The 27,707-nt window shown below is 36.9% G+C and overlaps 1 protein-coding gene across 2 annotated transcripts in view; it reads left to right on the top strand.

Moving 5' to 3' along the window:
- Positions 1-27,707, top strand: part of FLT1 (fms related receptor tyrosine kinase 1) — a 124,365-nt gene that overhangs the window by 71,824 nt on the left and 24,834 nt on the right. For both annotated transcript variants that reach the window (XM_088140696.1, XM_007426892.3), the window contains exons 14-19: positions 4,260-4,406; positions 6,665-6,796; positions 14,954-15,060; positions 17,327-17,462; positions 26,366-26,470; positions 27,227-27,340. In XM_088140696.1, the coding sequence (XP_087996822.1) occupies positions 4,260-4,406; positions 6,665-6,796; positions 14,954-15,060; positions 17,327-17,462; positions 26,366-26,470; positions 27,227-27,340 (741 nt within the window). The remainder of the gene's footprint in view (positions 1-4,259; positions 4,407-6,664; positions 6,797-14,953; positions 15,061-17,326; positions 17,463-26,365; positions 26,471-27,226; positions 27,341-27,707) is intronic.

Genomic DNA, 27,707 nt, shown 5'->3' with positions numbered 1-27,707 from the left:
GAGGAAAAAAAGAGAAAGAGGAGCCCCAATAGGGTTGCACATTGTATAAATGGGAGTGCCCAAAGACAAATCTGACGAATTTGCAGAAACTTAAAATTAGAGCTTATTTTCTTAAGCATAAAGAAAAACACTGCTGATAGTTAGATTCAATCCACCAAAAACATTGATTTGGGGCCAGCTTTACAAGATGAATTGAAAAACAGGCACATGAGCCTATTTTATAAAGTGGTATCAGGTTTAGAGTTTAATACTGACTTAATGCCATGAATTCAATAATGCTCCATTGGAGTCCTAGATGTAGGAAGGGATTCTGGTTCTGTTCTTTGGAGCTGGACAATGCATAAATAGCTATGAATTGCCCTGGTAGCTACATGTTTTTCCTGCATTGTTGCTTATGTTGAAATCTATAATACAGTACAATCTGAGTGATGCTGTGGAAGGCAAAGAGTTTAGACAAGCCTCTTTTGCATGGTGATGGATGACTAGACCCTGCCCCCACCCCCCCAGGCCAATACTAAATAATGCATATGCACTGGAACATATGCATTTTCTTCTTCTCTGAATGATTTAGCATTTGCATATATGATTGGAGAAACCCATTGTGTTAAACCTCAAATGTGATTTTACTGATTTAAAATGGAGCTGATCATATGTCACCTCATCATGCAATTTTTAAAAAAAAAAAATTAAACAAAACTGCAAAAAAAAGGGGAATGCAGAAATGTTTAACATTTTATTTGATGACTCTGTTGATGTGGAACAATTATTTTTTTCTGTCTCAGGGTTAATTTTTTTCTCTGACTGGTTACTGAAGGCATGGGACCAACTGTATTATTGTAACAGAGGAATTTGTACCATGCCTGGGGTTCCCCTTCATGTTTCTGGGATCAGAGAAGCTACATCTTACTAGTAATTTATCTAGTGTAGAGGAAGTTCATTGTTGACTGTGTACAGAACAGCCAGACTGGTTGCAGCTGAAATCAAAGAGAGATTAGTACTGCAGTCAAGTGAAAATACCTAAAGCCAATTCTGAAGTTTTAGGAAAATTCCTAAACTTAAAATCAAAAAATACACATGTAAGAATAAGGGAAAGAACAAATTCTTGCTTTTACCAATTATTTCAAAACCAACTAGTCATGGCAGTGTTGTCCAAACTTGGCCACTTTAAGATGAGTGGACTTCAACTCCCAGAATTCCCCAGCCAGCATGGCTGGCTGTGTAATTCTGGGAGTTGAAGTTCACTCATCTTAAAGTGGCCAAGTTTGGACAACACTGAGTTATGGTAACAGCCTTACTAGAAGTAACATGAAGAGTGATGCAACCTAATTTGAAGTAAGGAATTGTTTCTCAATATGTGTATGGCTATAAACAAATTAAACTTAATGAGAAATAATATCTAGTTTGTGTGACCTCTTTTTTTCCCCACTCATGCTACCTGCCTCAATTGTGCTGTTTGATATAGTAATCCCGTGGAACACAGAACTCATATATGTGGTAAAATTCATCTCCTTTTGCAATGGACATATTTTTAAAACATTATGATTTCATAGATAGCTTATTTGGAAGAAACAAAAAATTAAAATAAATGAAAATGCTTCCAGGGTGCATCACTGATCATCAGGAGACGACTGATTAAAATAGAGAAATCCTTTATTTTCTGTAATTAACTAGCCTAAATCTTATAACAAAATAACTCAATAGCTTGTACACTATCACCCTTCATACAAATATATATAGAAGATATCAGACTGAAAAATACATTCAGTATTTTTCTTTGTTTTTTTAGTCTAAGTGTCTTCAAAATTTTATTCTAATATTATGGTGAATATAGATTTCTTTTAAAAGTGCTATTAACATATTTCATTAAATTAAACAATGTAGCATAAAAATAACCTTCATCTGAGATTCTTCCAAAGATGCATTTTCTATAAGAGCTCAAGTCCACACTTTTGTTTTCATTTACCTATCAAAAATGTGTGGTTGTGTTTTCTTACTTGTTGTAGCTTCCAGGTATTCTACTGTTCAGAGGGTTTTCATCATTTTTGAAGATGTGCTATGTTAAAAAAAAACAATTTATGTGAAAACAAGCTGCTGGTTGGTTACACGGCACCAGTCAGTTCATTGTTTAATGCAGTGTTGTCCAAACTTGGCCACTTTAAGATGAGTGGACTTTAACTCCCAGAATTCCCCAGCCAGCATGGCTGGCTGGGGAATTCTGGGAGTTGAAGTCCACTCATCTTAAAGTGGCCAAGTTTGGACAACACTGGTTTAATGGATCATCTGTAGAGAAATAGGGATTCTGTTCAAGTTAACAGAGATCATTCTTAGAAGCCACATTTTTAATGTTAGTTTTCAGTGTTTTCGTGAACAAATAGTATATAAAAGAGAGTATACAGATATAGTTCTCTCAAATTCTTGGTTGTTGTAATTAGTGACAGAATGACCAATCGTAACTTAATAGAAGTCTGATTCCTCTACAAAGAGAGGAAGTAGCCATTGTAAGAGCAAGTCAGATGCTGACCTTGATCCCATCCCATTAGAAGATAAAATTGTCAACATGAAAACAGTCTGAAAAACATTTTAGTCTACTAATGAGTATTCCTTATTATTATAATGAAAACTTTATCTGAAACTTTTGTAGCAGGGGCATTTGAAGAGGTAGCCAAAATGGCACGTCACAGTCATCTACTTCTCTTTATTTTCTGTTGAATTTTTCAGAAATCATCTATTTGTATGCAAATAGGGTATACAGGATCATACAAAGATGATAAATAGGAATAGGGTATCTGAGCTGTATGGTTGTATGTCAGAACAAGAATATGCAAAGCTGCCTGAAAATTAATGAAACGTTAGGGAAATATATATAATATTTGAAATGTCCAATCATTTTGTATGACTGCTGGTTAAAACATCCTACAAGGTGGTCAATGGCAATTCATTCAAAGAAGCAAATTTAACTGTATAGAGATTATATTGGCATCTGTCAGATATTATATCTGATATATATACTTTTTTTAAAAAAACTTGAATTATATGTCACATGCACACATAAATGCATAGAAACATATGACTTGCATCATTTTTGAGCATTCTGGCTGTGAATTATGTGAGATGGAATCAAGAACATCTGCAAAGCATCAGATTGGGAAGACAGCTTCTAAGAAATAAAATCACTTGAGAAGTGTACATATGCTATTTAAAAAATTACATCAAAAACCCATTAAAAGTTTTGGACTGGCCTGTATTATTATTATGATGGTTGGTCGCAGAGTCAGCCAGATGTTTAGACTGGATTTAGCATTTTTATCCACCTATCAAGTCCCTCCCAAGGGCCTGGGATAAGCAGATGTTGTTTGATGGTGTTAAAGGTGTCATCGCAGGATATAAACTGTTCCAAGTAAAGTTGCCTTTTGCTGTTGTTGTTATTATTATTATTATTATTACTGGATCAGTTGTATTAAACCTCCAATGTACAGCTTATAAGATCATTTACACTTTATAATACTATCACATGTCACTTGGGGTAAAAATGCATTACACGGTAATTAGCAATAACCCAAATTGCACTGACAGTATTAATAGCGTAGTGTTGCATTCCTGATTATTATGCATTTCTTTGCTTTTTATCATGATAACTGTAGCGTTTTGCTTTCCCTTCCAGAATTAATCTTCTGGGGTTTTTTTATGGAGAGTTTACTGTTAAATTGGTAGAAAAACACCTGCCAAATCTTACAGCTATACTCATTTGTCCAGTGCTTTTTATTACCACTACCAAATGATTATACGCGAAAGAAAATAGAAAATGCATTTAGGCAGTTATCCTACTATATAAATACAGTTCTACCCTGTGCATAAGTTCGTAGCGGTAATCTTACAGGCTTCATTGGAATTTATTCCCAGGCTCAAGTAGCTATGGATAAAAAATTGAATCTAGCATTGAGGGTAAGTGAATACCACGTGATTTATTTCTAAGCACATATGCAGAGGGTTGTGCAGTTTGATTACTTTTGATAACACTTTCCCATAACAATAAAAGCAAGCACAGCAACAATAGGGCTCACGTCTCCTGTTCTGTATTTTTCATTTTCTTCTACTGATATGGGAAAGGTGCTTTTCTATTAAAAACTGAGAAAACTGTATAAGCATGTGGAAGATAAATTGGAAAACCACCACAGTGTAGAACGGGCAATTGGGATGAAAAAGAACATGAGGCCATGGCACTAGGAATGTACTAATTGATTTGTTAATATGTCTTGTAGCTCAGGAAGCACCATACCTCCTTCGGAATGTCACTGATCAGGTGGTCAACACCAGCCGTTCTCTTAGCCTGCAGTGTTCTGCACACGGTGTCCCAGAGCCACAGATATCATGGTATAAAAACAACAAACAGATACATCAAGAACCAGGTGAGTGCAGTACTCAGCAATGTTTGTGTCTGCATAGGATTCCTTGCATCACCTATTCCTTGCATAGGATCCTAATCTGAATACCTTTGTGAATGATAACCCATGCCTGGTCTGAAGCTGTGTTTATTTCTGGGCTGGTCTTGTGAATTTATTTCAACAGCAGAACCAACCAAGGCATTTTCCTGCATATACAAGTTCAAAGATATAAGAGACTGTACTGCTTACCATTACGTTGGTCTGGAAGAAGCCATCTGAATGCACATATTCGTTTTGCCTTGTGATACTGTTAATGTTGAATTTAGCATAGTGACTATATCACCCAAAATGCACCTTACTTATTTTTATTTAGCAGGTTTTTACCCTGTCCTTTGGAGAAAAGGGGTGGTTTATCAAGAACAAAGTTGAGGTGCTTCCTCAATTCTTCTTGTGTTGGTGTTCCCGTACTCTGTACACCGGCTGTCCTCCAATTATCTGAAAGCATCTTAAATGTAGTTCAAGAATATTTCATTCAGAAGTGTTTTTCAGATGGGGGCTGTGCTTTATTTCAAAATAATATTTTCAGCCTTCAAGGGCTACAGAAAATGTGGCAATGATGAGCTGATGTTATTGGAGTAGGTTGAAATTTTTCGCCTTTTTGACAGGAATGGGGATCTTTTCAGAAAATAGGTGCATTAGGTTCCTGAGGGATTAACACCTTTATTTATGGGGTTAACTTTGGGGAGGAAAGATAGAAAAGAATTGCAAAAGGTGGAGCCATTGGTTTCTCATCCTTGGTTTAGATTGTATAGATTGTCCAAAGACCTTCCCAGTAAAAGTGGCCTGATCATGTTTATAACTCAAGCTTAGAGACAGCCTGAAGTCATAATTAAGATTTCTGCTCCACCATCCTTCTGCATTCTGCATGACATAGCTGTCTTCAACCTTTTTTCTTCTTCACATACTACAGCTGGTTTCTCCTGCAATACTGAGCTACAGACTACAAAGCTGAATTGCTCCTAGGTCCATTCAGAAATTCCTTGTTCATCATCCTATCCTTGGCCCAAGGTTTAGCTTAGTCTTTATCTTCAGATTCTAGTTTTCTAGGATGATTGTGTGAGTATGTGTGTGTATGTGTGGGTGAGAGAGAGAGAGAATATGCCAACACACTGCACACAACAGTCTTGTGCTGGAATACTCACATGAGTAGTCTTTCATTGCTTTGCTGCAATACGATGCAAAGTTCTAAGCATAGTCCAAGAAAGAAAAGAGTGCCAAATCTTTTCATCCTTTGGTAATGTTTAATAAACATGTTTTGCATAAAAACACACTGAACAGGAGGAACAAGTTAGTCATAAACTGAAAGTGTTTCATTCACAGGTTCATAGATAAGTGCTTGTAGTCCATCTCCAAATAATCTTGTTGGCTAAATTCTATCCCCAATACTGTTTTTCTTAGACCCAGCCAAGTGTATGAATTCTACTTAATAACCACCAGCCATCAAAAGAAATATATTTCATTATTAATTTATCAAAAAACAGAAATCACGTATGATTAATATCCCCATGTGTATTTAAAATAATGCTCAGCTTGGTTTTATACTCCACTGTACTGTATAAAGCCCCACATTTGCACATGCCACCAGGTATAAGGGATAATAACTACCACAACCTGATTAGAAACCAGTACAAGGTATACAGTATCATTATTACCCTAAGGACAAACCTATGGATATTTCAGTTTCAAGCGTCCAAGTACATTTATCAGCAGACATCTGCCTCTTATCCTGGGCATAATTTATTACTGATATTATTTGGAACAATTTTCTCTAAAATTATATTCAGTGGATAAAAATATGGTCCACAGTTGGCAGTGATAATGTATAATTGTCTATCAAAATCACCACACACAAGTGCTTGCTGGTTATTTTCTAGTTCAAAAGGATCCTCCTTGGCAAACCATCTTCTAGAGTCAGAGCTTCACACCTGTCAGAAGCAAGCGCTGTGTATTTCCTTTGTGGGGGGAACCTTGCTTCTTTTTTTGAAAGATGGGCTCCATGTGTTCCTCATGAATCCCAATTGTCTTTTCTGGCTCTTGGTAACTATGATAACAGCACATTACCTCTATCTCACAAGAAAACACTGCATGCCTTTGTTTTGCAGGGCACATTGTACACTTTGGGACTGGTTTATAACTCAAGCATCCAACAGAATTGGATTTTCTTTGACAAGCTATCCTTCATATTTATGTGCTATTCATTCTGAATATTTCCAATTCTGCAGGTATAATATTAGGGCCAGGAAATCAGAGTCTCTTGATTGAAAGAGTGCAAGATGATGATGCTGGATTCTATCAGTGTATAGCTACTAATCTGAAAGGAATGGTGGCGAGTTCAGCCTATGTTACCATACAAGGTAATGAAGCTTTATACAATGATTTTTGTTTGCTTGATTTTTCCTCTTTGATCTTTCCTGAAATTCCCAACTGATTTCCATACAGGAGATCTTGTTCTTCATAGAGAAACAGGTAAGGAGCATCTTGACTAAGTTACGCTACTGTTATATTTATTGAAGAAAGCTTTAGCAAAGGAAATGCACTAGGTCAAAGAGACAGCCAACGGGAAACACTTAATCAGAATGTGTTTATATTGACCTGAAAATAAGTTTTGCTGCATTCCAACAAACAAGGGTCAGAATAGAAGGGGCGTGTATATTTAACCTCATTGCTTTGCTTCACTTCCTGTTCCAGATTGCAAATGGAGTGACCTATCTGATTCATCTTGGAGTTATTTTCTGTTTTCTTCCTCGTCACTAATATTCACCCTTCTCTCATACATTAAAACTGGTAGTCTGTATGCTCCTGTTTGAGAATTGTGGCCTCCCAGTAGGCTTACAGGTCCCGTTTAAGGTGCTGGCTGTCACCTATAAAGGTCTACATGCATAGGACCAAGCTATTTGAGGGACCACCTGTCCCCCATTGTTTTTGCCCACCTAATTGGGTCTATCAGGGAGGGCATGCTCCAAGTCCCATCCACCAAATAATGCCAACTTGCTGGACCTCAAATCGTGCCCTCTCTGTGGCAGTGCCACAGAGTGCCTGCCTTGTGGAACAGCCTCCCCCCAGAGATCAGGATGGCCCTGACCCTGTTAGCCTTTTGCAAGGCTCTGTTTCCCCAGGCATTTGGGCCAGGCAGTTAGGATGGGCTCTGTTGGTGACATGGCTGCTGTTTTGGGGGCTACTGTTTAACCAGGCATCTTGGGTTGAGGGTTTTAATCTTTAATCCCAGAGTCACTGTTGGGAGATGGGTGGCTCTAGAAATTATAAAAATAAATAAATGTCCATCCCTTCTTACCAAAAAATAAAATTTATTTACGAGGGAACTTTGGGATGGTTGGTAGTGCTAGGATATGTCAACAACTTTATAATTATTTTATCCTATCCACTGGAGATAGTTAGACAGCAGGAACTGTGTTGCCACTTTTCAACAGCTTGAAAGGAAACTGTCTTCTGGATTTGTTTTGTTTTATTATTAGCTGAACAATTTTCCAAATGTTGGAGGAACATCATATATAATATTTCCTTCCTAACTGAATATACCTTCAAACAAGCTAAGGTAGGCTCTGATTTAGAACATAGTAAAAGAAACAGTTTACTGGATAATCTCTCTTTTATACTCTGGCTCTCATCATACTGTTTATACGTTTCCTAGAAGAATAGATAAAAGCCATGTATTAACACCTCATATTTCGTGTTTATGTTAATGTATATCACCCCTTGTCTTATGCTAATGTGTATCACTTCTTGTCTTAATTACTTTAATTGTCCAAATAAAATCCATATAATTTTGGAAAATTCATGGTTTTTTCCATATACAAGTCTGACATTTGAGGAAAGAACATTCAAATCTCTCTCTCTCTCTCTCTCTCTCTCTCTCTTAGGATCTAGTGCAGAAAGCAGAGTGTAACTTACAGAGGTGTCCTTTTATTCCTAGTTATGTTCTGCTTTTAAATAGCTCAATAAAACAACAAAACAATTATTTACAATAATTTCCAGGGCTTTCATCCAAAACAAATGAAATCTGATGGTGCTGATCTTGAAATTATTCATTGCTCCAGTAACTGGAGTATAGTGTAGCCCTATGTCTTGGGTCTGACAGATCATATAAAGAAGCATATGATAGGCTAATGATTTGGTTCTTTGACTGTCTATATGAGCGTGAAGCCAGTACATATATTTTTCAAGGATGAGTAAAACCAGGAGCTTCAATAAGATCACATCAGTGAATTGTCTCTATGTTTGACAGATCTGACAAAAAAACCAGTTTGTGTTTCAAAGAGGAAGGAAACTGTCTGCTCTTTTTATTTCCTTAAAAAAATAGCACTAAGTACTATTTTTGTATCAAAAAGGGATGGTGACTGAGCAGGATTCAGCTGAGTGCTTTCAACAATTAAGTGCCCTAGTGTTGGAATCATCCTAGAGTAGAAGATTGGAGGATGGGGAAGTGATGCTCTACCTATTAATTTATTTATAAACTTATTAGTCACTTCCATGCAAGGGACCATTAAGAAAGGGATCAAAAATAAAACTGCCAATATTACAACACTTTTACAAAAGTGATGCAGCCACACTTGAATTACTGAGCACAGTGGCTTAGCCTAATATATATATATTGAAAAATGCCAAAAAGAACAAAATCAGGAAGCTGGAACATAAATAAGATTATTTGTGAATAAGTGATGGTTACAGTAAAGATCCATGGGGATTCCATTAGATTCCTATTGTCAGAATATAAAAACTTCTATTATTCCTAGCTTCTGCTAAATATTTCTTAATCAGTTGATCCATGAATCTTTTCCCCGTAACCATTGTAATGCTTTTGTTGAAGACATATGACTTTATCAGATCATATTCAAATGCAAGGCAAGATTTCAGCTGAAACCGTGCTGTTTTCTCTTCCACAAGGCATATTCTTCCTGTTTAGCCATTAATATTAATAATTCTTTACAGGTGCTCAACTTAAATCTAGCAAGCCTCCTGGTTATAATTATGTTTCGGTCAAGATGGTTAAGGCCAATATCAAATGAGCAATACCAATTTTGGACCTCACATTTTTCTTATATTAACAAAATAGCATATATGCATCAACTGAAAATTATTGGTTATCATTTTTGTTTTTTAGAAAGATAGCAGCACTCAATTTGCAAATTACTGCTCCTTAGCCCTCTTAACAAAAATATGTAAACTATATACTACACACCTATATTGGAAACTGGGCTGTAAGCAAAATTCGAAGAAGGAAGCTTAATCATTGATCCGCAGCATATGATGAACAAATTCACTAACAATCTATCAACATCCTATGACCTTTGTTTATGTCAAGCATGCTTTTGATTCCATCTATGGGGAAAAACAATAGATAGATGTTTGTTCCTTCTCATCTATATGTTACATGAAAATACAAGAGTATGTATAAATTGCAGTCCATGGGAATAACTCTCAAGCCCTATTTCTACACAGAAAGGAATTAATTTTATTGCTTTTATATTAATTCACTAGATAGGCATCTATATAAGCTGGAGCCTCATCCCTCCAAACTAGTTGACAAGTGGCTGCCAGCCTGCTACATGTTGCTGATGGGTGGTTTTATCTCAATCTGAAATTGATCTTAGAAGTAGGTTGAGTGCCTTTGCTCAGTATTGCTCTGATAATCACCTTCAGATCAGTAACCTAACTTTTTTTAAAGCAACACTCCAGATCCCCAGATCTAGGTTGAACAGACTCCAGTTGAACCTGCAACTGGAGACTGGGCTGCAACTGGAGATAGTCAGTTTCTGGTTAAAGTTAAACTTTTGCCCAGTGATCTTAATTTCCTTAACTGTCCCTAACAAATACCATCCAAACCTCTTGTTTATCAGTGAATGCAAACAACCTAAAGAGACTCTTAAGCCAGTTATGGATGTCAAATTGCAAAACAATCTAAATCTAGTTTCCAATTACTTCAGTCTTAGAGATGAATATTAGTATGCAGCCAGCTGTCTCACAACCTTGGAATTGCCTCATAATGCAGAACCTTCTCTTGGACCTGCTTTAATGTCCAGTGCCATCTCTAAGAGGAACAAACATGCCCATTTCAGTCCATTGCAGTCAAAACAGCTGAGCTAACATGTTTTACTTTACTACTTTCTTATGTGATTTTGTTACGTGTATCTGCCCCTTCAAGTTACTCTTGACTCATGGTGATTACCTGGACAAGCCCCTGCAGTTCTCTAGGCAACATTTTCAAAAGTGGTTTGCCATTGCCTTCTTCCTAGGGCTGAGAGAGCAAGGTGGTCCAAGGTCACCTAGATGGCTTTGGGCCTATAGCCTAAAACTCAGAGTCTCCCAGTTTCTAGTCTGGTGCCTTTAACCACTACACTAAAGTGGCTTTCATGAGTATTACAGGGATTTAAATTTCACTGTCACCCCAATTTTTCCAGGTAACTAATATGTTTCTTTCATACTATCCTACACCCAACTAGATATTGCATACCACGTAGCCAAATTCTGTGCAGCAAGTAAAACCCAGTACGAAATCATGAGCCCAGAGTTGTGCTTTAAGATGGCCAGCCATACACATCTTTATATATATATATTTTTAAAAAAATATTTAAATGTTAAAGGATTATCTCATATATATATATATATGAGATAATCCTTTAACATTTAAATATTCCTATAAAAATGTGAATTTGGCTATGTGCATCTCAGTCTAGCTTTTGTATAAGTATTGTCTTCTCTTTCTTTGTCTTAGGCTTTTGGTTTTTAACTATAATAAAAGTTTAATTCATTCTTCCTAGGAACATCCTAAATATGGCTTTGGGCAAATCTATGTCTCTCAGTTTACTGCATGGGCTTGGTGTGACAAGACTGAAATTTACTATACTAAGCTCTACAAAGAAAATCTGTACAAACCTTGAAAACTAATATGTGAAAGAATTATGTACTTACTATATGTTTTTTTTATACATATGGGTATGAGTGTTTTCAATATGGTAGAGAGAGAGGGGTTGTTAGGGGCTATACATCCACAACAGAGCACATTTTCTCCATTAAAACGTTTACAGGTAGTCCTCAGGTTAAGAATGACTGGGTTACAGATGACCCATAGTTAAGAATAGAGTCTATTGTAGCAAAATTCAAGTTAAATATACAATGATTCGAATTAAATATACAATGGTTTGAGTTCATTACACAATAATACTTATACAGTATTATACAATAATACTGTTCCGGCTTACGTACAAATTTGACTTAAGGACAGACCTTGGGAACGGAACTTGTTCTTAAGCTGGGGACTACCTGTGCGTATTGCACATTCCATTTAAAAACTATGAGCAAAATTTATGACAATTGTAAAACTACTAAGGAAAAGGATGTGAATCAGGAACACATCCTAAAAACAGTAGTCACAATGACAAAGATATCTTAAAATACAGTTAAAGACTTCAGGTTATAGACAGATACATAATATAGTAAAAGACCAAGCAATTTAAACAAAACTATTTAAAGACATCGGATTTTTGTCCAAGTGAGCCTTTCAAGGATGACATTTCAGACATGCTGGGTCATAGTTGAAAAGAGATCCTGTCTCTGTTCACAAGCTGCTTCATTTCAGGAAATAGAAGGACTTGGATGGAGCATCTCCAACAAGTATCTGATATTTTTTTCAGCCTGACTCATGTAAGGAGCTGGGCTTTTCACATACTTGCAGTAGTAAAGGCTTCTGGCATTTCCTTCCTTTCTGCCTGCTAAATAGATCTCAGAAACCAAGATGATGGTCTCAGACTTTGAAGAGTTGCTGGTAGTCACAATATTATATTATTGGTTTAATTGGAACAGAAATTTGGCCCAGATTAAGATTTCATTTTTCAGGTGACTCAGAATTACAGTAGGCTATTGTTAGGTTTAATAAAAGATTATTCAAATCTTACTGTTTTCGCATATTCTGGTAAGAACTACGGAATACTAGAAACGATTGAAAATAAGTAGGAATCTGGTTAATACTGTGAAGAGCCTGCCTTAGAAACAAAATAGTTGAAAAAACCAAGAATGTGACTGCCCCTTCACAGACTCACTTAAAATAGGCACCGTAGACCTCTGGTCTAGTCAAGAACCCCACAAGGAAGACATTAATCATCCCTCTTTCTTTTGCCAAGAATGATACTGGACTGGAAGACTGAACAGCAAGACACATTCCAGGAAAATCATATTCCAGATCTGCCTGTTCCAGTGTTTACTCAGCAGATGTTATGTCCTAAACTAAGATGACATTTGATGAGAATGTCAGAGCAACAGGAGGCTTTTACGGAAATTGCATATAATATTGGTACATGTTACAAGAACTGGAAAAAAGTGTTTTATTGGGGATGAAAAGAGTTATAGTTATTTTTTTCTTCAATTTAGATTTCCACTCTTTCTCATCTCCTCTCCTACCTCCACAATCATTCATAATGATTTGTAGGTGTTCTTGTTGCACTTGATCATGCAGAACATCTTATTTAAGGATTATAGCTTTTGAAGTACACAGCTGGGATCTGTCTTTTACTGATGGAGAATGCTAACATATGTAAAGCAATAAGTGGGCAAAATCAGGTACAGAGGAGCACACCAATGCAAAAAGGTAAAGTGTGGTGTTGCACGGAGCAGCAGAATACACATGATGCTACACTAATTTGACAGTTCAAGACAGTTCATTGTACTCAGTGCTACCCTGGGAAACGTTTGAACATACAAGAGTTATAGGCAGACTGGAAATTTTGTATAATAGCACAAAGAAATAGCAGCATAGACCTACCTATGTCCAGAATAGTTAGGATTCTTTGAATCAGTGGAAAGTATGCTTTTGATGCACATGATATACAAAATCTTTTACATGATTTTTGATAACAAAAACACTGTTTTGAGTAACCACTGCAAGGCTTATATCCTAAATGTAACAGGGTACTAATTTGAAGAAATAGGATGTCAAATAATTTCTACTAAGTTATGAGTGCAAATCGCCCTTTGGGGAATCAAGTACCACATATGGACCTTGAGGAATGTATGTTGATGACCATGTGTGACCAGAAGAAAGAGAACATCTGGGGTGTCCACCCTAACACTTTTTTATTATGTGATCCTCCTCTTCTTCTGCATTGTATCCAGCATTAAGACCATTAAGTTTAATTTGCTGAAATGTCTGAAAATTGAAGTTGATGCTAAGTACTACTAAAAAATTATGGGAGGATGGATGGATATGGACTCCATCTAAGAATGTATAGTTATTAGCCTCCATATTAGCCTTGTCTTCACAACATTTATTTTCCACAGACCTTGCAAAGCAAACTGTTATGCAGAGATGACTTCTTCTGGAATCCCTGACTGGCACTATATCCATGGCCTTTTGCATCTCAGATCCTTACACAATAATTCCAACATTAATAAATGAGAATTTCTGAAGTATTCTATAGATTATGGGAATTCAGGTTCTTTGAGAATGGAAATTGGCATGAATAAATTATTTCTGTCTGAGAATATAGACAACTTTTATTATAAGCCAGGCATTTTCAGGTGACAAGGCAATACTTCAAGAATGTATTTCCAAGGATGTGAAGACCCAGATAAATAGACTTATTGTAGAAAAGCTATGCTCCCCATTATGAAAGACTTCCCGTGACTGTGGTATATCAAATTCAAAATCTATTTATAACAATCAATGTTCAATTTTCTTGCCCTTCTTTCTCCTACCTGTGCTAAACAAAGGGCTAGAAGCAAATCTCCTTTGAGTAGGCAATACAGTGTCCATCTGTTTCTTGTTTTGATAATGGCCTGATCTGGTTTCAGGTTGTTTACTTTTGACTGGGTGAGAACTTTCACAGGAATTAAAATGTGGTGGCCTTGTGAATTGGCTTTCTGTGATGTTAAACCTACTCATTTTCTGTAAGTTGCAAAGCACATAAAAAGTAGGTGAAGCTTCAGTCACCCCAACACAGTTGCCATCTTGACTTTTTTGACCTTAACCTGCATACACCACTGCGTCAATTGATCAGCTCATTTTACACCTCTGAAGAGGAGGCTGGAGGCCAGGTGAGGAGCTTTCAGGGGAGAGATTCAGATCCCAAGGGAGCAAGGTCAGCTACAGCCTCAGAGCACCTAACTTAAACCAACCGCATATTTTCTTGGGGTTGTGGTGTGGAGGGCAGCCAAGAGTCCCAACATGTCTGGAGCCTTTAAAATTAAGGTCAAGGTTTCAATTTGAGAATATCCTTAAAGAAGGTCTTGAAACTACAATTGGTACAGAATGGTTATAGGAGCTAGGCATTATTACATGTAAATTGTGCCTACTACTCATCACAGCTAGGAATTCTGAGAGTTGAGTTGCAGTCCATGATTAAATATTTCGTCATTCTTACTGGTTCAGTTGATGGCACTTGAAAATGAAATGGCTATGGACTACAGGTATCTTTCAATATATGTTAAGTTCTGGATTTATTTTTACAGAAACTAATGTTGGTATTTACAATAAACCTTTTGGTTTGCTTGCTTGTTTTTAGGAACATCTGAAAACTCAAACCTGGAGCTAATAACATTGACCTGCACCTGTTTGGCAGCCACACTCTTCTGGCTCCTGTTAACACTCTTCATACGAAAGCTAAAAAGGGTAAAAACAAAACCATCATGAATTTCTATCTTAGATGTTACTTTAGTGTATCTTTTAGCCAGAAGTTTATATTTCAGGGATATGCAAGAGACAGACTCCCAGCTTCATACAGGAACATGCTCCAGTAGCCGTTATACATTAAAAGCTGGACTGGATGTTCTTGTAACTAAAGTTGGGTTGAATCAACCTATCTATTTTTATTTCTACAACTTTCTATTTGTGTGAAGCACAAATTCATTTCCTCTTATCTTCTTATCAGTTTTCAAAATTTTTGTTAAAAAGCTATTTAGGAAATGCCTGTGTTCTCCCAAAGTTGGAACCCATGCATTGCTATTTTTGGTATCTTCCACTACCTTATTTTTTTAGCATAAATTATCTCAAGCAGGCTCATATATTATATACATGATTTAGGTCTCATTCTCACACCTTCCAATTATAGCATAAAGATGCCCACTATCCATTTTTAGAGGATATGAGACAGCCTTTATCTCAACCCCAGAACTCCTATGGAGGCAGCTTAATTAATCTTTGGCTCTTCCAGTTTTAAGTAGAGTGTTTTTTTTCTCCTCTCCTAATCCATGATTGCTGTAGAAATATTCTACTGTATGATGTCTCACTGACAAGATTAAAAATGACATAATCTGGGTTTGGGACTTTCCCAGTTCCCATTGGTTACTTCTGGCTGCTACAGGTGTACCACCAGCCCTGGGGTTTACAAAGCACTGCCCAGGCAGTAAGCAGACTCCTTCTATGCCTGGGTCTAGGGTTCTTTTGAAATACTGTTAGATCCATTTTTAATATACCTTCAATGGTCTTTTGAAATGATTGTAGCAATCTTTGTATAGAAGGTTGATTTAACCTGGGGGAGAGAGCCAGATTATATGGAATGGAAGGATGAGATTGCCATTAAACGTCCAATACTCTACATCAGTGTTTCTCAATCTTGGCCACTTGAAGATGTGTGGACTTCAACCCCCAGAATTCCCCAGCCAGCATGGCTGGCTGGGTAATTCTGGGGGTTGAAGTCTACACATCTTAGAGTTACTAAGGTTAAGAAACACTGCTCTAAATAGTAATCCCAGAAAGACTGAAGAACAGCCTCACATTGAAAACCTAGACTGAACAACCATACTGAGATGTGTCAGTGAGACCTGACCTCAGCTTGCTTGCTGAAGTCACACTGAATCACAGATGGAATCCAGAAGTGATAGGGCTTCCCATCTGAAAGGAGAAAAAATAGTATTGATCATCTCTTTTAAACTGAGTCGTAACAAACATGATTTCAAAATTACCCACTTTATTTACCCATTTTGTGATCATATTGCCCTTTATCTCAAATAGTTTGATGTCTTAAAAATACGCTAATTTAAAATTATCCAATATTGCCCAAAATCATTGGACAAATAAATATGACTATTTCTTCTAAGTATCTCGCAAAGCAAGTGTGCCATGAGAGCACAGAATGGAATTTGTCCATTACTCCTCAAATCAAGATTAGTTAGCCTGATCATCTAGATAGATACTCATGCCTAAATCTTTCTGAATTCAGTGAGGCTTGTTCAGAAATAAGTATGTATAGGATTACAGTTTTAATCCTTCCTACAGTCTAGTGATTCTAAATTACTTTTAGCAATGATTATGGAGGAAATAAGATCGCAAACGCAGAAGCCTAGGGGGAAATGTAAATTCTTGAACATTTGAAAAATGCATACACAAAATGTTACTGATTAATGTTTTGCAGATTATATCTAAGCCTTGCACAACTTTTAAACCACATTTGGTCTCTCTCTCTCTCTCTCTTTTTAACAAACATTGACAGCTGAAATCTTCTGTTGCATATGCCAGAATTTTGTTTTATGAACGGCTGTCAGCCAAATCCTTTTTTAGGAGCCGAGGTTAGTCATTTTCTGAAAATACCCCTGCCTGAAACTTCAGGCTCAGATCTCTATCAGGTGGCTATTATCTGACAAGGTCTTCATATGGATTTAATAGGAAAAAACAAAAAACAAAAACAAATCAAGCATCCAATATGGAAGTGAGAGACAGTGGTGCAAAAATGTGGTCATAATGAAAATCTACATGACAAAGTTAAGTGAAGAAACTTGAAAATGTTGTGTTTTGGCACAGGAAATGTACATCTGTAATGTGAGTTGCTGCTGCAATCATATCTAATTAATCTACCATTTTCCTGACCAGAATCAGGACAATTTCCTCTGAATTGGTATACATATTATAGTGACAATGGAATTTAAACATTATTTTCTAGCCTTCTTCTTCCGAAATTAAGACAGACTATTTATCAATCATATTGGATCCTGAAGAAGTCCCCTTAGATGAACAATGTGAACGGCTTCCATACGAGGCCAGCAAATGGGAGTTTGCCCGGGACAGGCTTAAGTTGGGTAAATATATCTTTGTTATTCTGAATGAGTAGGATGAGAACTTAAAAATGCTGGTGATCTCCTGTGTAGGTTTGTTGATCTGAGCAGACATTCATTGACTAAAACTCAGGTAAGAATTTATTTTTATCAAGGGAAGTGTGTATTATGATTCATTGTAGATTATTCATTCCCTTCTGTGTACCTAGATCTGTAGGCATACACACTGGAGTGGGCAGCTATATTAAATCTAAATAATGATAATGATAATAGCATTTGCCTGTAAACAAGAACTGGTGGGACCACAAAACAAAGTAATAGAAATGAAGAAACGAAAGTGCTCTGGGACTTTAGAATTCAAGCAGACAAGCCCCTGCCACACAACATCCCAGATTTAACAATTGTTGATAAGAAAGACAAAAAAGTCTGGATAGTGGACATTGCAATACCTGAAGACAGCAGAATAGGAAATAGAAAAAGAAAGAACTGGAGAAAATCACAAACTATAAAGACCTGCAAACAGAAGTAGAATGTCTGTGGCAGAAGAAAGCAAAGATAGTACCAATAGTTATAGGTGCCTTGGGTGCAATCCCAAAACATCTGAAGCACCCCTTGAAAACCATCGGCATTGACAAAATCACCATCAGTCACCATCAGTCAACTGCAAAAGGCTGCTTTACTTGGAACAGCTTATATCCTGCAACGATACCTTTAACACCATCAAAAAACAATATCTGCCTTAGAAAGGACTCAACAGATGGATACAAATGCCAAATAAAGTGTAAAAATCTGGCTGACTGTGTGACCAACCATAATAATAATATAATTCCAGTGTATTCTGCTTTTTTTCTGCTTCTTTTGAAAATAAATGGAGTAGTTGAATTAGGGTATATATTCTCAAAAAGCAAGATTTTTGTCCTGAATGTGCACACACTTTTTATTCTATACCGTAGTTTTAAATACTCCAGTTTCTTAGAGATGGGTGTGGAGGTTAAAACAGGTTCTTGCCTGGAATGCAGAAAATAGCCCTCAGAGTAAACACAATCTTTCAGCTTAATATCGCAGTGTTTCATAAAGATATTCTGCATCAAAGAATTACAGTTTGCATTTTTATCTACTTAAAAAAAATGTGTGTGCTGGGAGTACTTGAGTATGTATGTCAAGATTTTGTTTTGACCTGCAATGTTGGAATTCTGCCTTGAAAACAAGCTTAATTTAGATTCATCTGTGTGCAAGGTTACAGACTAATAGGATATTCTAGTTGAACGAAACTATTTCTTTTCTTGGGCAGAAAAACCCAACAACATTATTCCATTCTCAAAAGGTTTTCTACAGTAATGCGTCTTTCTGGAGCGTTAAATGAAGGTCCCATGATTTCCATCAGGGCTGTGCAGGGATTTGTTTAAAGGGTTACAGTGTTTAAACTGAGCAGCCATGTAAATTCTGTACATAAATAATATCAAGTAAATAAATAAATAACCTCTTCCACTTTGAACAATATCCTCTGGCATATGTGTAAATCAAAACTACTTTGTATATTATAACATGAAGGGGCACACTGCAGGACTTCCTCTGCATTATTCACCCAATATGGATGGGAAGAATGTTAGAATGGCTTTTAAAACCAGGTATGACCCAGAGTGAACTAGGAGGAAGGGAATCAACCATTTAAAGGGGTCTGTTGCTCTCCTCTTTTTTCCATCTGTCACTCCTTCCTACTGTTCTCTCCCTCCCATATAACCCTTCCCTGCTATTTGCTCTAAGGAAGCATTTAAATGATTTCTATGTGCGCAGCCATATAGCCCTCTCACAATGCATTGCTCTGAGGTTCTCTTCCAGTACTGTGTATAGGCACATTGCAGTTGCTAATTAGGCAGATCAGAAAGTGGAGGTTGAGTTGGGGCCTGAACCCACTGCATGCCACTGTCTGTTGTTCAAAGTGCTGCTTCATTTCACCTAATGATCCTTCCAGCCTTGCATTTGACTGTCAAAAACCCTGCATACAGTATCAGAAGGCAGGACTTTTTCTTTCATCCCCCATGCCCAGTTTCTAGAACAGGGAATCCTGGCATGAAAAAAAAGCTGTACTGTGAAATCCTGAATCCTTTGACATTATGACAGTGACCCAGAGACTCCCATGTGTTAAAGAAAGAAGTGTACTGATAGATTTCAAGTGCATTCATTCAACAATATAAAGCATGAATGAAACAAATATGTATCTTCCAGAATGAACACAAGTATCACCACAGTGTACTTGCTAGGAAGCCACAATGATTTCCTGTGTACCATCTGTTGGCAAATAAATATAAAGAATTATTTGTGCCGGGCAAGAATGAGTTAATTCAGTTCATTCAAGCTTGTAATTAGGAGTTAAGGTACAGATCTGGACTAGGAGCAGCGTAAATGTGTATGTGTTTGTACATGGAAAAGGGGAGGAGGAATGGCATAAACAAGGAAAGAATGTTGTGATCATGAATGAAAACCAGATTCTGAAAAGTTGGCTGAGTTCAACATGTTCGCTAAATCATCTTTTGCCCAAGTCTCAGTTACATGGGAGTCAATCCAACCTCATACTGACCTTGGCAACACAGAGAACTATTATCTTGCAAATACGACATGTTATTGTGGAGTTTCTCATTTTTAGTCCCACACATATTTTCTTTCTAAAACAGATACAGGCTTTCTCTTTCTGCCTAACATTTTCTTTGCAGACCTAATAATTCATAAATATAAAACAACTATAAGAATCTTGGCTTTTTTCAATAAATGCTTGTGGAAATTGGGATTGCACTTGTTAGTCTGGCTTCTAGCTTCTATACCTTTTATTGCTGGATAATAAATGTACAGACAGTCTGGTGGATTGTATTCAACATCCAGGCTCCCTACCACATTACAAGCAATTAACTTCCTAAATGCTGCAACAGCCCTCCATTATGATCCTTATAAGTACTTATTCTGGTTAGACACTGCAAGTTTTACATAGTCAACATCATTATGATTATGTGATGGGTTTACCCATTTATTTATCCCAATTATATGATTTATTTACACATTATAGGTGTCAGGATAGCCAAGCAGTCTAAGGTGCTGTGCTCAGGTTGCAGTCTTCCCTGCAGGCATGGGTTCAATTCCCTGACAAACATATGTTTGGGAGCCAGTTGAGTGTAGTGGTTAAAGTAGTAGTGAACTAGAAACTAGAAACCAGGATACTGTGCATTCTAGTCCTCCATCAAACATGGAGAGTGGTAGCTGGGTGACTTCAGATCAGTCACTGCCAGCCCATCTCACTTCACAGGGTTGTTGTTATGGGGAAAATAGGAGAAGGAAGCATTACGTATGCCATCTTTAGTTATACCGAGTGAAGCCTGGATAGAAATCAAATCAATAAATAATTAGTTTGTCTGCAGGATTTTTCTTTCAGTGGAGAAAGGAAGGAGGAATATAGGAATTTTGCATATGAATGAGCAGCTTTAATCCTCCCCATCCTCACTGCAATCCTGATTTGCATTCCAGTCCATGTGTTCAATGGAAGAGACCCATCCCTATGTATTGTAAAGACTGTTCAATGGTAACCGCAGGAATGAGGGAGAGGTTGTCCAAATCAGAATCACAGTAGGACAGGCAGAAGGTTAATGTCTCCTCTGTCTGCAGTGGTCCCAATCTGGAATTTCTTCCCATCCACTCAGGCCTAAATCCAAGCACAAGCCATGAGAGTGACTTTTATTCCATTAGTTAAGAATGGCTTCAGATTTCCTGTCCCTGCCAGTTACTTTCTCTTCTGTGCTGTTCTTCCCTGTTACAATTCTCATTCTTTTCTCTGACAATCTCTTCCTGGACGCTACAATAGAAGCTATGCCATGCCATAACTGAACCTGCTCAACAAGGTTGTTTTAGCATGTGCTCCCATTGTGAAAATGTTAGCCTTTAAGCATGAAATGCTTAGGTCTAGGATGACCACAAGGCAACTCAAGTTCTCTTGGGAGCCCCAGAAGTTGGAGAACTATATAAGGACAGCAAGTAGGTCATCCTTGATTTAGCTGACATTGCTTTCTTCTTGAACTTTGTAGCAAAATAAAAGGTTTACTATTACTAGACAGTGCAGTGACATTTCTAAGTGGTCTAAGCAGTTGTGGATGTATACATATGGCTATGGTGGCATATCTAGTCACCAAACAATCCACCTATCTATCAGAAGGCAAACTGGTTAAGTTACTCCCCATCAACTTCTTCAAGCCCTCCAGAATCTCAGTCCTATGCAACTTACCTTTGTCTTTTTTCTAGGCAGGTGCCAGTGCCAAAGAAAGAACCAAGTTACAGCTACTCATTGTTACTATTTTGCAGAACTGCCTATAGAAACTAATGTCAGGCCTAGAGACATTCTTGGAAATAAAGATAATCCTGAAGACAACCAGTTTCCTTTATACTGTGTCAACTTTTCACTTTTTTCAGACCAAGAAGTACGAAAGGCACTAACATGGGGACCTCACTATTGATGAACAAAAGAAATTTGTAGTAAATGCACAAATGGATGTAAGTCAAAATAGAACCATGAGTCAACAAGATGAAAGAGGTGGAAGTTTATGCTGAATGGACCTGACACCAATCACTGCAGCAAGCTTGTCCTAGAACAAAGAACTAAAGGAATATTGTTCCACAAACTCCCCTACATAACAAAAGCAACTGGACCTTTTTCTGTTGTGAAGGTCCAGGAACCTGCCCCCACAACAAGGCCAACAAATAGGAAAATAACCCAGAAAGTGATAGTCTCTATAAAACAGCCTTGAGTATTTCAGGCTGCCTCACAAAAGTAAAGCAGTTGGATTTAAACTGGTGAAAACTACAAGACAAGATCGGTAACCAAAAAATAACTGCAAATGTATCACACAATGATACAATAGTTTCAACACTGAAGCATCACTAAAGGGGACAAGGCAAAGCAAATGTTTTATCTGGTCATAAAAGACACTCTATTTGTACAGCATCATCAAGGAAGGAAGGAAGGAAGGAAGGAAGGAAGGAAGGAAGGAAGGAAGGAAGGAAGGAAGGAAGGAAGGAAGGAAGGAAGGAAGGAAGGAAGGAAGGAAGGAAGGACTATTGCTTGGGTTGCATATTTACAATGGGAGAAGCATGTGTGCAAATTATATACTGTAAAATATCTGCAACCTATCAGCATTAGATTAGGAAAAGTAACCAAGTATCAAACATTAATTGTTCAGTCAAAATTAGATAAAACCATGCATATTTGCTCCAAGATCTGAGAGCTGCATTTATTTATCTTATTAATCAAATCTGTATGCTGCCCAACTTCCAACAACTCTGGTCAATTTAGTCAAGAAAGTGGACTTTTTATGAAATGATTCAAAGTTTTCCCAGTTTTTGAAGCATAGGTGCTTTCATACTTGATGTCTGAAAATGTACGGACTATTTTTACATGTAATAGAAAATTCCACATAAAAATATATTCTCTCTCTTTGTTGCTCTCCCCCTGTACTATACTACCAAAAACAATCTCTACTGGAAAACTATTGAGTTTGAAAATTCTTGGTTCTAATCCTGGTTTATATCTATACCATGTAAAGTATGTTCCGGGTGTAAACACTGGATTCAGTCAGTACTCAGTATTCAGACATTTTGCTAAGAATACTGAGGTTACGCCACAGCGTAAATGGCATAAATAAAAGCCCTGATGATCAGCCATGTTAAGAATAGTTCATCGTTCATTCTTATCCTGCCTTGTGGCCAAATGTCATAAGAGACCCCAGCTAAAGACACAGCACAATTTTTCAGAAGATAAGTATGAAGAAAGGAGAATTTCCCTGAAGAACTTTCAGGGACTTATATCTCCACTTAAAACTGGCTATTGCATAATCTGGAATATATCTTGTCAGTCAAAATAGCCAAAATTGATGGTCCAACTATTTGGCCTAATATAAGGTAGCTTCCTAACTGAAAACAGAGTCCCTGGACAGTTCTTGATAATGTACAACCCTCCCCAAATGTGCCCCAAGTGAGTCTACAAATAAGACATTATAAAACATCTAGGACATCTAATCACAGAGAATTACAATCAAAGGCCATATTGGTTCCACCAGGGGAAGATGGCGCATCATCCTTGACAGACAACTTTGCTACTATCATCCCCTTACAATGGCATCAGCTCCTCACTCATCCTCCTTAATGGAAAGTCATGGCTGCTTTCGGGCCCCATACAACCTAACCGTGCATTGTAGTTAGAAAAAAGTTCAAAGAGAATCCTGCCATTGATTCAAATGAGGTGTGGTTCATTTTTTCATTTAGTAATAAAATTATTTTCTGTGTAATTAACTTCCTATGCCCTTGGGGAGATTTTATGTATTTTTATAAAACAAGGAGAATTTCATCAGATAATTTCATCAGTGTTAAAATCAACAAACACTTAAGAGCCTATATTTGGCAGTAAAATGTAGTGTGATTAAAACCAGGATATTAGAGTACAACAAAAAACAAAAATGGGGGTAGGAGGGAGGGAGTTTTATTAGATTTTTCCATGAAACTGAAATTCTTCAGATGGAAGACATATCTGGAAAAATATGTCAGTGTTCAAATACAGCAATACCCTTGTGGTATTTTACTGACTACAGAATGAGGTTTATGAGTTATTTCAGTGTGTTAAATGAGCTATTAATGGATTTTTAAAAAACAAATTCAAAATCCTCAGTCTATATTTTGAGCTTCAGAGATTATGCTTATATAGTGACTAAATTTGTTCCTTGGCTGTCTGGGTCCTTTGAGCTCCATCACTGTATTAGACTGAATATATATATATATATATTCAGTCTAATCTATATAAATAACAGTAATATAAAATCCCAGTATCATAGTGTAGGACAGGCTTTGAGCCCAATTGTCTACTCAGTGCAAGAGTCCAATAGAAAGCATTTCCTGCTAAGGGCTTTCCAACTTCTGCATGTCCACATTCAGCAAAGAGGTTAGTTTCACCTCCTCTTCAATCTTTATCTTCTCAAACCTATTTCAAGTAAGAGCTGAAAACTTCCCAGTGTAGGTACTATGCAAATTCTACAGGAAAGGTACTCCATACTACGGGTGCTATTGCTGAGAAAGACTTTGTTAGTAAGGCCAGAAAAAGGATATTAGCAAAAGATCTCAAAAACAGTTGGGAAAAATTGTTATCTCAGGCATTTGGTCCTAAACTATTTAGGGTTGTAAAACATCTTGACCTGGTTCCAGAAGAAAGTAAGAAAATCAATGAATTTCTTTAAAAACCTTTAAAATATGAATAAACCTGCCTGTATAAGCCAAGTTATGACAATAGCTACATTCTTCACCAATGGAAGCTTCTAAGTTATCTTCCAGGGCTACCCCCTCTGCTAAGGGATTCTTAATATTATAATAACCAGCTGATCATACAGTCTACAATATATAACCACAAGACATGTGGTAATGTGCCAAACTATACCGATGATTAAATATCTTGCTTCAGTGTGTTGAGATGTTCAGTTGCAGTACAGAAGTTACGTTACTGAAGGCAGAAAACAGACCATGACACTGTCTAATTAGGACTAAAACATACCAGCCAAAAGCTTGGACAGGAGCTTGTGTCATAAAACTGCAAGGGAAGAAAGATGCCATTAGGATCTTTCCCTAAAGCACCAATGTATGTGGGCTGTCTTCAGATCTGCTGTTCACGGCACAAGCAAGATTGTACTGTACAGATACTAAAGTCTGTCCTATTTCTTGCCGTAGATATCAGCATATGACCCAAAGCTAAAGTGTTTTACTGCATTTTCCCACAGCAGTAGTGTTTTATGATAAAGTACTTCATGTCAGCTTATTTAAGGGCATTATAGTTTGTTTGTTTGGTTTTTTTTGCCACACATCAGCTCTATGGATCAAAATGAAGGCTAACCTAACATTGTAATAAATGTTAAATCAGCAGAGGAAATCTGTGAGTAGAACTTGAGATTAATACTTTTATCAGAAATGGGGTTGGCTGGCCCCTTAGCGGCCTGGTATGGCCCCTATCAGCCTCTTGGACTTTTTAGCCTTTTTATCTTTGTAATGTCTGGTTTTTATAACTTTTAATTATGTATTTCTGATTTTAGTTTGTTATAAGCCGCCCAGAGTCCCCCATTGTGGGGAGATGGGCGGGGACAAGTCTATTAAATAAATAAAAATAAATAAATAAAATAATACTTTTCTACCATTGTTCCCCAAAAGTATGTTGCCTCTGAACTTGGCAATAATATACAGTCATCATTAGTAGCAGGAGCAGATAACTATGTTCACCAACAATATTTTCAAGTTGAAGAGCATCATCATGTCACGTTGTAACTAATGGTATATGCATTTAGTGAAGGAGTCAGCCATGTGTTGCTTTCAGGCAGCAGTAGGCACTGCTACGATCTAATTTAAAAAAAAAAAACAATAGTGAGCTGGCCCAAGAGATAGGCTGAGATAATATGCTTCTTGTTTTCCAGTGCAATTTTCTTGGAATTTCTAGACAATTTGTCATTTGTTAAAAATAAATGTTTCTTAATAGAACCCAGAAGCACTTCAGACATTCATGCTGTTACCAAAAACACAATAGCTGAGGTTAAAATACACAGGATCAAAAGAAGTCACAAATAGTAATTTTCCTCTTTATTGACCATGTTGACTTCACCGTCTGTATTCCTATTTTTCTCACAGTAACTTCAACAACTTAGAATTCTACACTTAAATAATAAATGCTTTTCACATAGTTCAGTATAATACTGGTTCATTTTATCACACATTCTGTATATTCATGAATTTTCTGTAGAATACTACCATTTTCATATCAACAGAACTTGAAAGCATACTGGAGAGTGTAATATTGTAATTTCACCCAAAGCTGTGTCTCTTTTAAAAACAATGTCACAAACAACTGTGATTTCTTTTTGATGCAGGAAAGACACTTGGGAGAGGTGCTTTTGGGAAAGTAGTGCAAGCAGTTGCTTTTGGAATTAAAAGATCACCCACATACAAAGTAGTTGCTGTGAAAATGCTGAAAGGTATGAGTTTGACTCAAGGAAATCTTTATCTTTATGGGGCAGAAAATTTGATTCATAGTTGAGGGTAATCAGAGTAAATGCATCCTCATTTTTGAATGTTCTAAATCTGTAACCATTGCAATTTATTACATAATATATTGCATTTTTGTGCTGTTATAGTGATAGACAGATTTTCAAAACAGCTGAGATATAGTCATTGTAGCCTTCTCTGACTCTCCCTCTTTGATGCAAAACAATATTAAGTTATAAAAGCTGAAATGTTCAACCACTGGCATCCTGGTGAAAGGTTTACAGACAAAGCTCAACTCTTAGCTAGTTCCATGGGTGTCCTAGACATCATTCATTTCTCCAGATCTAGAATAGTATTGACATCAACACATTCCATATACATAAATAGAGTGAATCGAAGAGGGAGAAAGACAAGGCTCCCAAGATTAAAAAAAAAATGTTCAGGGTTTAGGGAGACAGCATGTAGAACAATAAGATTTAAAGGATCCAGCAACAATGAAGTAAATTGCTCCAACTTGGAGAGAACAGCCAGGAGCATAACAATCCCAAGTATAAGCTTCTGGAACAGGTGACATAATTGCAGCCTGAATTTCCAATCCCAGCGGTAAAGTGATCTGAAGTTCAGCAAGAAACATTGGCCAGTGGCAAAACCATCTGGCAATCTGGACTAGAGAAACCTAGTCATGGAGCTGGCACTCAATCTCTTCCTTTACATCATAAGACAAATAATTTCTCTTATCCTTGTAGAAGGAGCCACAGAAAGTGAATATAAAGCTCTCATGACTGAGCTGAAGATTTTGATACATATAGGCCATCATCTTAATGTAGTGAATCTGCTGGGAGCTTGCACAAAAGGCAGAGGTAAAAACCTGAAGTTCTTATTTGATATTTTTATTTTGTGGGGCTAAATGTAATCAGTTTTGCTTTTAAGTTATGATAGGGTGCAGGACAATAAATGCTAAGATCACATGAATTTTGCTTTTATTATTTCACCTTTAAGAGGGCTTTTACCTTAAGTCTGTACTGGTACCATTGGCGTAAATGCATTTTCTGTAATATGGGCCTTAATTAAATCTAAAACGGATTTGTTTTTCCCAAAGATTGGTAAAAAGAATGAACAATGGCAAAATTGGAGACTTATTGACAACAAAATGGATCTTTTTTTGAGTAAATTATGTTTTAAATAGTTCTATTATACAGATCTAATGAAAAGGACACAGAATTTCTT

This window comes from Python bivittatus, unplaced genomic scaffold (genome assembly GCF_059951505.1).
Source record: "Python bivittatus isolate LINGU-HERP-01145 unplaced genomic scaffold, Pbiv_v1 ctg000340_np1212, whole genome shotgun sequence".
NCBI lineage: Eukaryota > Metazoa > Chordata > Lepidosauria > Squamata > Pythonidae > Python > Python bivittatus.
Note: the sequence above shows the minus strand (reverse complement) of the source record. Positions and strands in the feature narration are given on the sequence as shown.